Source organism: Microcebus murinus, chromosome 13 (genome assembly GCF_040939455.1).
Source record: "Microcebus murinus isolate Inina chromosome 13, M.murinus_Inina_mat1.0, whole genome shotgun sequence".
NCBI lineage: Eukaryota > Metazoa > Chordata > Mammalia > Primates > Cheirogaleidae > Microcebus > Microcebus murinus.
The window spans coordinates 50,481,936-50,494,665 of NC_134116.1; the positions used below are offsets into that span (position 1 = coordinate 50,481,936).

At 32.6% G+C, this 12,730-nt stretch overlaps 1 protein-coding gene across 4 annotated transcripts in view; it reads right to left on the bottom strand.

Moving 5' to 3' along the window:
- Positions 1 to 12,730, bottom strand: part of TDRD3 (tudor domain containing 3) — a 131,925-nt gene that overhangs the window by 93,822 nt on the left and 25,373 nt on the right. For all 4 annotated transcript variants that reach the window (XR_012922440.1, XR_012922441.1, XM_012749784.3 and 1 more), the window contains exon 2: positions 2,706 to 2,790. Coding sequence is in view for 1 of the 4 variants with exons in the window: in XM_012749784.3 (XP_012605238.1) it covers positions 2,706 to 2,790 (85 nt within the window). In the remaining 3 variants the exon portion in view is untranslated. The remainder of the gene's footprint in view (positions 1 to 2,705; positions 2,791 to 12,730) is intronic.

Here is a 12,730-nt window from a genome sequence, read left to right on the forward strand (position 1 = left end):
ATTTATAAGTACTAAAAAGGCAGATGCCATTATATCAGGATTGCTAGGACATCAACTGGGTCCAAAAATACTTTTATACTTAACATAAAAAGTAATGTAGAAGAAATATTTAGACTATAAAATTTTCTTTAGTAATTTTCAAAGCATCTACCTACATACACAAACACACAAAATTCCTATTTGTTCAAGTGAGTTTAAGAGAATATTTGGCAAATCATTTTATATTCTACAGAATCTTAAATGTTTTACAATTTTTACTAATAGCGTTCAGTAATTTAAGACTGGGGTATCACTAAACTTTTTCTGAATAATTCAAATATTTGAGCCCAAAATTACATGCTGGATTTCAATGTCATTTCTTAATATTCTTACTTCCCACTTTAAAGAGTAAAAACTTAAGAACCCTCCTTTTTAACATAAAAATTTGAGCATTAAAGTTACACAGCAGGTCTGAGGCAGCTTTCTTTAGAAAGGCCTGCTTAAGAGGTTAGCCCTAGGCTGGCATCTGGGGACATTGCACTTGAACCATTCCCTAATTGAAAATGTGGTTCACTGCACAGACTGTTCTTATAAACAATGTGATTTATGATGAACACCTGCTTTTTTTGTGGGAGGAGTCTAGAATTTCAGTACATGCTAGGCAGAGGGTACCTTTGTTGGCAGCCCAATAAAAGCCTTGGCTACTGGTCTCAAAAGGACTTCCCTGGGCAGAAACACTATATACATGCTAGACACAAGCTCAGTGTGTCCCCCACAGGAGGAAGAGAAGATAAGAAAACCTGTATGTGGATTAATCTCCCAACAATTAGTGACATATATATATGTGTATAAAATAAGAATCAATAATACATTTGTCTTTTTCTCAGCTAGTGGTTAATTTCCCACAATCACTCAGAAGTTGAAAACATCCAACAGGATACTAAAAATATCTAAATTTTATTAAAAGATAATAAACTTAAAAATTAGATGATTTGTCTGGTATAGGCTTCATCCTAATAGGTTTTTTTTCCCTATAATCATATGGCATGATAGCTTTGGAGTATTCCACTACATATTTCAGACCAAATGATAAAGATAAATTAATTCATTCAGATAACATTCATCATGAATCTCTTATGCGCAAAGCACAAATACTTCATCTTGATTTATTTAAAATTTCACACCAATTATAAATAGTTCATTGCTATGTACCTAACTATATAAACGAGAAAAATAAAGAACAGCAGATTGTCATAAAATGTCTTTCCTAGCATCTTCAGAAAGTTTTTCTTAAAAAAATAGGAAGAGTTCTTTACAATACTTTAATACAATAGAATTCACTAATTTGTGTGCAAGTCAAAGAAAGTATCTAGGAAATATTTGCCATTTTTTGTCATAAATACCAGATATGATTTCATTTATTGATTGATTGAGACAGGGTCTGACTCTGTTGCTCGGGCTAGACTGCAGTGGCATCATCATAACTCCCTGTAACCTCAAACTCCTGGGTTTAAGGGATCCTTCCTGGCTCACGCTCCTGGGTGGCTGGGACTACAGGTACACACCACTATGGCTGACTAATACTAACATTTTCTTTAATTTTTTGTAGAGACAGGGTCTCGGAAGTTGATCAGGCTAATCTTAAACTCCTGGCCTCAAGCGATCCTCCCACCTCATCCTCCCAAAGTGCTAGGATTACAGGCACAAGCCATCACACCAGCCAACATGCAAAATGTCTACCTAATGTTTATTATAAAAAATTTAGTCTTTTGTTTATTAAAAACCTAAATACTCAGCTCAGAAATAAAAAAAAAAGATCTTGTTCATCTTATCGAATAAAATTCAAAGAAACTGAAAAAATGATAGAGTTCAGGACATAAGTTTTACCTGTTTAAACCCAAGTTTAATTCTATAAATATAAAATTTAAGTAATTTTAAAAGAAAAAGTTACAGACTTATACATTTATTTATATTTTAAATGTTCTTATTGCCCACCATTTCTGGTTTACATTAATTTTGCAGTGACACATGGATTTGTCAGACAATAGTTCTCTTATGAATTTCAATGATCACGTATCACAACACATAAACTTGATTTTGATAACAATCTAGTGATTGTTATTATAAGGCAACAGAAAAAAACTATCAGGGTAACTGCAGGATGAAGAAAAGAGCATTTGTTTAGTTACATTTTTATTTCAGACAACTTTTATAACTCTTCAGTAAAAGAACCAAAAGCCAATCCAATTATGGAAAAGATATAGCTACAAGGTTGGGTGGAGGAAAAGAGTTGGAAAGAAATATATACTAAAGCAATAGAAGCAGATTTAGTTTCCTTATTTTGCTTTTCTGTATTTTCTGAAATATTCTACAACAGTATTACTTTTATAATCAAGAAAAGTTACTGTGCAACAATAAATACAATTATTGAAAAGCAATAACCTAGAGTTTCTATGTCAATTAAATAGCAATTTGTTTAATGAATGGTCACAGTTTTTACTATTACACAGCTACTGTAAATGTTATAAAATTCTATAACTGATCACTGGGTGAAAAAAAGGAGTATTGTGCTTTTTTCCTTTTTCATTGGATTCTGTAGAATAGATGTTAATAATTGGCTGATAAGAGATTACCAAATTCAACAAACATCACGATAACTTAAAATGGACCAACAGTTAACAGTTATAAACTGTTAACAACTTATAAAGTTAATAAATATAACCTACATTGAGAGCAATCGGGATGATGTCATTTACATTGACTTTGTCAGGAGAACTTGTGCAAGCTTCAATGCCTTCATCTGAAAGATACCTGTCAAAATAAAATAAACGGCTTAATATTACCTAAAATCAAAATTAACCAAAATTATTTTAAGTCTACATGCAATTTTGTTTTCTACTATAAAGTGCCTTTACTACAAATACTATGGAAAGTGTCCTGGATATGGACTCCCTGCTTATTTACTATTTCTGATAGAACAGAATTTTACAATTTTCCCTCTTTTGTACAGTTAAAGAATAAAATTATCCATATGCCTTCTGAGAAAAGCTATTTAAATGTCAATATACTTCTTAATGAATATATGAGATACTCTTTGCTATTTTACAAATACAATACTTGACTTAATAAATATCTGATAACACAGTAAGCTTTGAAAAAGAGATCAAGATGTGCCGTAAAAATAGAATCAAAAACAACATAGTTTTAAACTATTTCCAGCAGAAATTTCCCCTGAGCTACTTCTCATATTATCTTCTCAAGGTCCATTTTATAAACAGAATATTCTCAAGAATCCTTCAATCAATACTACTGACTCCGAGTAACACAAAGATAGGCAACTTTTTACCATATACCTTTTACTTTTCCTATCTCTTTTCTGTTTTTTTACTCAACGTCTTATATGCCCTTTGTTCTTTTATCCAGTCCAAACCAATCATGCATCTGTCAGAAACAATATGTAATTCAAGAGATTATTGAACACAAAGGGCAAAGAAATCATTTCTACCAATCCACCCCCACATAACATAGACATTTTGAAATTCTTTGATAAATTCAGGTATCATCCACCAAAAAGTCCACCTGTAAAAATGTCTATTAACATCTCACATTTTTTGTAATGAGCACCAACTCTTTTAATCAATGGGTTAAGGCTACCATCACCAATGCAGACATTCTCCCACTGTTAAAAGAATCTGAGACTGCTAGTCTACAGATGTAATTCAAGCTCATTCTTGATGACTAAAAATTCCACTGTCAACCCTCAACATTGGACTGATTCTAAGACACTTGTCAAAGTAAACCCTACCCAGAGACAGCAACCAAAAATGAATGTGCCTTTAAGAAGCAAAGAATAATTTCTCAAAAGTAAAATAGCAAGTGAAAAGAAATGTGAACAGTTAGGACCATACCAAAGAGCACAGAAGATTAATGTATAATCAAGATCAAGGAGCTAAAAGTCAGCAAAGTGTAAATTTAAATCAAAGCAAGAATGTAAATAAAATTTGGTACTATTATAAGTTTAAAACCATGGCAGTGCTTAACTACAATGATGAATGAAGGCAAGTAGTTAAATGGGTGACAGAGAGAAAACAGAAGTGTTAAGTATGTAGAAAAGTCAGTAAGAATGAATAGATGGTAGGCAAGAATGACAGCACACAAGTGACCATGGAATACAAATGTTTGTAGTCAACTTAGATGATTAGAACACTGCTTTAATTCAAAATGGCTATGGTATCTTCTTTAAGATCCTGTCAATTTTTCACTATTCATAGCCAATAACTGTATCTGTAATTCTAACTAGTCATCTTACAAATTCAGCTCCATAAATATTAATTAAGCCCCTATTATGTGAAAAGTATTATATAAATTAGTAAAAGATTAGTAAAATTATGAAAATTAAACAGCTGCCTTCAGGGAGTTTACAGTCCTATACAGCATAACACAATACATAAAAAGCTATCATACAAAGCCAAAATAATTATAAATGAAATGGTATGAGGGCTCAAAGTGGCCAAAATAATTATAAATGGAGTGTTATAGGGGCTCAAAGTGGCTGAGGGAATGGTAGACATAGATAGAAAAGGAATAATATAAGCAAAAAGTTGGAAATGAGAAAATGTGAAACACCTTCTAGAGGTAATATCCTAGAGTATTATGGCTAGAAAAAGAGGAAGAAAAGAGATATAAGTATAGGTTCAGACCAATTTTAGAAAGCAACAGTGCACAAAAATGGTGACATGTTAACTGCTGATTGATTATAAAAACACAACTTTCCACTGTCCTATACACAGGGGAAATAGTATGCAATGACTAATAGAATACTTTGTTTTCTAGAAAGGTAACTCTAGAATGAAAAGATTATAGAATGTCAGATGAACTAGAATAGATCTTTAAAAATAATCAAAGCTCACCTCTTCAACTTTACAGATGAAGGAGTCCTAAAAATGTTAATTAAACTTGCCCCAAAAATGTAAATTTAGGAAATGCAAAGTTAAAAACAAGAATGATTCCTAACCCCCCCAGTTCAGCAGTCTTTCCATTTCAACACACCATTTTTATTTATCAAACAATTAATGCTAATATTAGAGATATGATTGCTTCATAAACAAAAGCTAATGTATATACAAATCAGTTTCCTAATCAACTACACACTTCAACACACATACACAAAAAGCACACTTAGGCAAATTCAATCAGTAAGCTCCAAAATACATTAAAAAGAATAGATGTAACTTCATAGTAAAAGACCAGGAAACTAAAATTAACTAATGATTAGAGATTCAAAAATTGTAGAACAATAAAAAAAAAAATCCCTTCAAAATATAAAAAGGGAAAGTCTGTCTAACAAAACTTCTAAAGGCAGAGCTATAAGGGGGTGGAAATTTGACTTTATCCATATACAAGTCAAATAGTGGTATCTTTCAAGTAATGCCTGTATAAAGCTTCCTGAATATAACTAATAAAAAGTGGCTCAGTCTCAATTTCTAAATTTTACAAGGTCTCCTTTACTCACCCCTTCATATTTTGAAAAATCAAAAGGCTTAAGCTTTCTAGATTTACTTCGTAATTATCAAGAAATAGGACACCCATTCACAGCTCTCCCAATTAACATCTTAGTGATCCTTCTGTAAATACTGGCCCATTTTCACAGAAAGAATGAACCTAAATTAACCATAATTTTAGACTTACAAATTAATCTTTTTAGTTTTGTAAATATTTACAACTCCAATATTATCAATGAATAAAACAAGTGACAAAAATAAAAAGTCAAATGCCAAAATCTGCTTCAAGATGCCCTACAGTAACACAATATCTGAAAGAACAAAACACCACAAGATTCACCAGCTTTAACTGTGGTCACTGGGAAAGAACGAAACTGAAAATTGGAGCAGGTGCACTAGATATGATCCCTGTGCACACCTGCCTGGTAGACATCAAGGGAAGAGAATTACAATCAGTTCCCATGTGCTATTTTTGAGCACTTAAAACCCAAGGGCACATATAGACCCTAGAAGAAACTGACTCCAGAGAGCTCTTATTTACTAAAACAGCCAGCAAAAGCACACGTCTTTTCTTTAGTGGAGATTTTGGACAGTAATATTATAAAATCACTCATCACTAAACTAAAAATACATCTAAATACACTTTATTGACAAGCAGGGTACTAATGGGCTAAATTTCTCACAAGACAAATATTTCTTACTAATTTTACCTTCAAATGATGCCATTTTAAATCACCACAGTTTAGTTAAGTGCTCAAATCTTTTTTAAAAAGTGATTTTAGAAAATACTTATTTTTTTTTTCATAAATAGAAGTAAAGATGTTAAAATTCTGTCTTAGAGTCACTCTACTGGTAGTCCTGAGCAACTTTTTTTTTTTTTTTACTTTAGACACAGCTATAAAATTAATTATAATCCACCAATTTGGAACAGGGGTACTTTTTTCCTATTGTAGATAACAAATTAAATAAGGGTCACATAGCCTAAGTGCCCCTGCCAGGACTGTCTTCATCTTATTTCAGAAGTCATTTGGCATATAATACAGACATGTCCAAACCATAGTTCAAGAATCTCACTGGCAGAAAACTGTGATAAAACACTGTCACTTGGATCTCATTCATTAGTTCCAGAGAGTGGATCTCCATTACCACCCTTTACCCCCAGTAAGGAACAAAATAAGGCCAATTTTCCTTTGATCTCTTTCTTTGAAAGCAGGTAAAATCCTTGAGTCTAACTTACTGGTTATGATGCATACGTAAAGAAGAGAAATAAGGTAAACTACAGAACACATGCCCCAGCTTAAGAGGGTGGCCATAACTCAGCTCCAGCTAATGCATAAGGATAGGTAAAGTAGTTATTGTCAGATCTGATTCTTGCTTTTAGATTTTTGTAAAGTGATGTACAAGCCAAACAAAACAGGTTTTGGTCTACAGGTGGCACACATTTTGTACTTACTAAGCATACTAGTTTAAGTTATTTGTTTTTATTCACTTCTATGCTTACTTACTCCTGTTCACTTCCAAGTTATCTTTGGCATACTGTGTTGTGTCATAAGTGTCTCTCAAATGATATGACATTCATAACAGTCTTTCTTTCCAAGCAGAAGAGGAACAAAATGTCTTTTAGGTCACTTTGTATGACACTGGGAGAATAGAGAACACGATTATGCTTGTAACAAATGTTCTCTGATGAGCTGTCTATATAACACTAAAAAATGTCAAATTGTTTATTGTCACTAACCTAAATATTTTACAATCTAGACATGTATAGAATCTACCCTTATGTCAGACTTCTAAGACTACTTATATTTTCAAGGGGTGGGGAGGGACATTCTACTCGGCCAGAAACTGAGCCATAAAAGCAAACACTAACGTTTTCTTCCCTCTATCCAATCCACCTCCACCCATTGAAATAATGAATGTCCGTTCAAATCTGAACTGAGACATGATTTCCTAAAATAATCAAAGACCGAATCTAGTATTGCATATTGATATAAAAGTAGGCTGATGACACATGAAAACTCTTTAAAATGCCAATGAGAAAGCCAAGAGTGAAAATATTTTTCTCAAGTGAATAGGGACTATATCAAATAAAATAAAATAAAATAAAGGAGCTCTCTGGACAGTGACTGATACACAGTGCTCTTAATTACCTATGAATAAAACCCAAATCAAATGGCTTTATTTGGTTTTGGGGGTCTCTGACCTATAAGTGACTATTTGATACCACACTTAGGTTATTAGACCCCATATGACACCCAAATACCAAAATGGGAATTTAATAAATGAATTCTCTTTCTATCCCCACAGTGTAAGTAGATTGTAAAATACCTGCCAAAATTTGTTTTTTCTATTATTCAGAGACATTGAAATAATTTACTTACTGATTCCCTCCTCTGGGGCAGATGAAGATGGCTTATAAGTTCATGTTTATGAATACAACTTGGGAAAATACATTATTTAGCTGTATTGAGTAACAAAAATAGTAAGGTAACAAGACTAAAGAATTTGGATACAAAATTTGCTTCAGATAAACTGGTACAGATGAAATCAATATATTCAATACAGCTTACAGATACATTGGGGTGGGGAGGGAATCACAGACAAGAATGTAAATTGGTAAACCAGCAGTTAGTTGAATGAATCCATGGGATTCCATGCCCAAATCTCTATTAGGCAGAGCAAATAAAAGGATCAGGATTCTACTAAAGGTAATTGAGAAGAGGGAATACTATGATAAATGGTGGAAAATGAAAAAAGAGGTCTTTCATTTCATTTCCCTTAACAATAAGGTACTTCTATCACTACAATTTTCTTTTCTTGTTTAAGTAAAGTAGCCACCTACTCTCCCAAAATGAATGCCACAATCTTTATTTCAACAATTACAATCAGCACCTGAATCAATGCTAGCTTAAAATTTAATTTTCTCTATGGTTTATGTACAAATATATCAGATAAATAAAGTTATGTATCATTTAAAGGACTTCTATGTATCAGCACATAGTCTGTCAATCTAGTAAACTATTTTCAATACAAGATTTATTTTATTCAATAATCTTTAAAAGGCATTATTTTTCTGTTTTTAGTTTTTATGACTTGTTTGCAAGCATTAATGTATATTATTTCCACCACTTAACTAACCTATGGTATTAATTTTCTACACATACATACATATATACACTCCCCAGAGTGTTATATTATCAAAGTAGAAACACCAAAAGCAAAAACGAAAGGAAGAAACCATGAAAACCTTAACATTTTAAATGCAAATGTTTCATAAAATTAAACTGTAAAAAAACTGAATATGTAAAAAATTTTTTTAAGTTACTTAATGCTACAGAAGCATCTTTTTTCTAAACAAACAACTTAGAGATATGAAATACAAAATTCCTTGATATACACCATAATTAACAACTACTCATATTTCAATATTTTAGTAGCCAGGCCAAAAAAAGTTTATTTATATACATACACACACACACACACACACACAGAGTATTTTTTTAATTCACTTACTTTTTTAGAGACAGGATCTCACTCTGTCACTCAGGCTGGATTGCAATGGCACAATCATTGCTCACTGCAGCCTTGAACTGCTGGGCTCAAGGGATCCTCCTACCTCAGCTTCCCAACATGCTGGGATTGCAGACATGAGCCACTGCGCATGTCCTCAAAAATTTATTTTAAAGACTGAAAGATGGAAATTAAGAACAGTTCCAGGGCTGGGCATGGTGGCTCACACCTGTAATCCTAGTACTCTGGGAAGCCAGGGCAGGAGGATTGCTTGAGGTCAGGAGTTCCAGACCAGCCTGAGCAAGAGCGAGACCCCATCTCTATTAAAAAGAGAAAAATTAACTAGACATCGTGGCAAGCAACGGTAGTCCCAGGTACTCAGTAGGCTGAGTACTATAGTTCCAGGTACTCAGGAGGCAAGAAGATTGCTTCCCAACATGCTGGGATTGCAGCATGGGGAGTTTGAGGTTGTAGTGAGCTATAATGATTCCACTGCACTCTCTTCCACCCAGAGCAAGAGAGCAAGACAGTCTCCCCCCTCCAAAAAAAACAGTTCCAGGTAAAATGCTTTGGAAGGTTATATCTAATTTAATAGCACTCAAAAATGTTTAAATTCTGAAAAATTAAAACCCAGATATGTTTTTGTCAAGCACTTCCTTTAAAAAACTGAAGATCAGGCAGCTAATTCTGAGGGATGCACTACTTGAAAACACCACTAGATGACAACCTTGTTTCACAAGTAAAACAGTATACTACTACTGCTGTTGGAAGCTAAGACCCTGAAGATGTACTAAACTAGCTTTAGAGGTTTCTGACATTTGTTTTTGTTGAGGGGTAGGGATAACAAAGAAAATATAATAGTCTATTATAATTTTAGAATTTGTGTTTGATATAAAGATCACTCAGGGTTTTTAAAAAATTATTATTAGTAGGCATTCAAGAAATACCTCACCATAAGAAAAAAAATTTTAGTATATCAAAAGACAATTTTCTCTCCTAGTCTATTCCATATTCATCCTTTAGAAATAATTTTATAAAAATAAAGCATATTAAAGTATTAGCAACTAATTTTTTTGCTGTAGAACAGTTAAAAAGAGTATTCTCAGCATTATTTCAGTAATTGCTTTTCTCTGACATCAAAATAAATAAGCATGAGAATTTTAAGATAATAACTATAAACAAATAGGTATAAATCACCAACTTCTATTTTTTATGACCAATGTTCAAAATATTTTCCCATACATAAACCAACCCATGAAGACATTAAGCCTGGAATGCTTATTTGGTATTAAAAATATAACAGCTGAGCAAGTAAATATTTGTAAATAATTTTTTTGAAATTCCATAATTGACATATTACAAAAGTTTAGTGGTAGTGGTAACCAATATTGTTATTCATTTTGCAAACCATGCCTTCACATAAATTTGAAAGTATAAAATAAAGGCCCTGGATATTTTTACTTTCAATGGGGTTATAATTTACACCCTTCTAATTCAACATTTTCATACATTAATTCAGAAGCAGAGCTGGGGTTATTTTTCAATAAATCAGCCTTTAAAATGTAAGATTACTTGATTATTTCTGTCATCTTTTTCTCAGCACAAAGGTGACAGATATAAAACCATACATCAGGTCAAAAGGTTCACATGAAGCCTAACGCCCTAGACGCTGCATACTGACTACTGCATTACAGCATCAGTGCCTCCAGAGTCTATGCCAGGGTCTCCCAAGTTGAGGCCTTCCCAGAATTACCCCAAAGAGACTGCATACTCAGTTAAGTTTATATAAGAAATGTTATTTATAAATGTAAAATATCAAAAATATTGGAAGGCATTTTTGTAAGTAGCTTGGAGAAACTATCATCTGATTTATAGTTTTTAGTGAGACAGGACTAGATGCAAATCTCAGCCTCATCCTTTAACATATGTGGGATCCTAGTCAACTTACTTCATCTTTCTTGTGCCTCGGTTTACCCCTACAAAAAATGAAGACAATACTAAAAATAATGATCTATAGAGTTGTTCTAAGAATAAATAAGAGAGCATGAAATACCTACCATATGTTAAATAAATATTAATTTTCTTCCTTCTTAAACATTGTACCCTTGTTTATTCTAGAAAATATTTTCAAAACAGTAATACTCAAAATTCTTCTGGGTTCTAACGAGAAAAGAATAAAATTTACCTAACAATGAAGGGAATTTCTTCAAAGGCTATAACTACTAAATAGTCAAAAGTTTATATTCTTCCTTATTAGTAAATCTGACTACATATTTCTAATATGCCATTCACATGCGGTTCACTGAGAACTGAAGAAAAGTATTGGTAAGATAGAAAAAATTTTACTATTTAGTTTGCTTAAATTTTTCAATTTTACAATCAAAAGTTTTTTAACAATAAGAAAATAAGTTATTCCATTAGACTGTGCAACTGTTTCTGCCCCACACAAAAATTCTAATATAAGATACACTGCCAACATTTTTGTCCAATCTGCCATTTATGTCAAAATTTAAAACAATGATGTCAAAAAATAGCTGGTAAGCAATAAGTTTAAAATTCTATTGCACAGGGAAAAATTAGGCATCTCAGAATTCACACTTATAATTTATTTAAATTAATGCCATCCATTCAAAACTTTAAAAATGAAAATTCACTATTTCAATTACCACAGGCAATTATGGCAAACACTTATTTGTTTCTAGTACATGTAATCATATATTTTATAATCTAATAGTGTAACAACTCCCTATAAATTAAAATGAAGAATGAAAGAGGCATGTAAGAAGTATAATATTAAAATAAAAAAGGGCAGTCACTTAAATATGCCACTAATAATTTTTTGTCAAAGGAATAAAACAGCCCCATAACTACTTAGTTGATAAACATAAACTAATAATTATAATTTCTATTTCTATAAAATGTACCTTAAATATAAAATGCTTAGTGTTGCTTAAATTTTTGAAATTAAAATGCTCCAAATAAAAGTTTTATTTTTTCAGTAAAGGAGACGAGGGAATTTCACCCCAAAATATGGCACCCTAGTATATTGATTATTTTAAACTAAGGGCCCTTAGAAACCAGCAAATGCTGGAAGAAGCTTACTTTAATACTCTTTTATCTGCCTAAAGTCTGGACCCTACAAAGAAGAAAACAATTACCACTTCCCTGAGTTTTCATTCATTTATATTGCAGGAATAAAGACTGAAGTCTGTCAACACACCTGAACGGACTTTTGTCACAAACCACTGTCCGTTCTGCAGGACCAACGACTTTGTCTGAGTCCATTTTATGTTCTCTAAGACCACTGGATTCCCTAAAAATTATTTACTATCCCTCTTAAAATCATCCACATTTTCTCACCTCCCTTTCTTCTATTAAAAAGGGCATATAACCATCTGTGTACCCCATTGGGTCACTGGGTAATCATTCCCCTGTTAAAAGAAAAATTCCCCTCATGCTATGTACCTTAAATTTGGTATGCCTTTTCTCCTATCAATCTGCCTTCTGTAGTCCCCATACCTCTTTGTGGTAGCCAGAATGATGGCCCACAAAGAGATTTGTCTGTTCTTATCCCTGGAACCTGTGAATGTTACTTTATTTGGAAAAAGAGTCTTTAGAGAGGTGATTAAATTAACAATCGTGAGATAAAGAGATCATCCTAGATTATCCAGGTAGGCCCTAAATCTAATGACAAGTGTCCTTGTAAGAGAGAGGCAGAAGGAGTTTTAAGACGAGACACA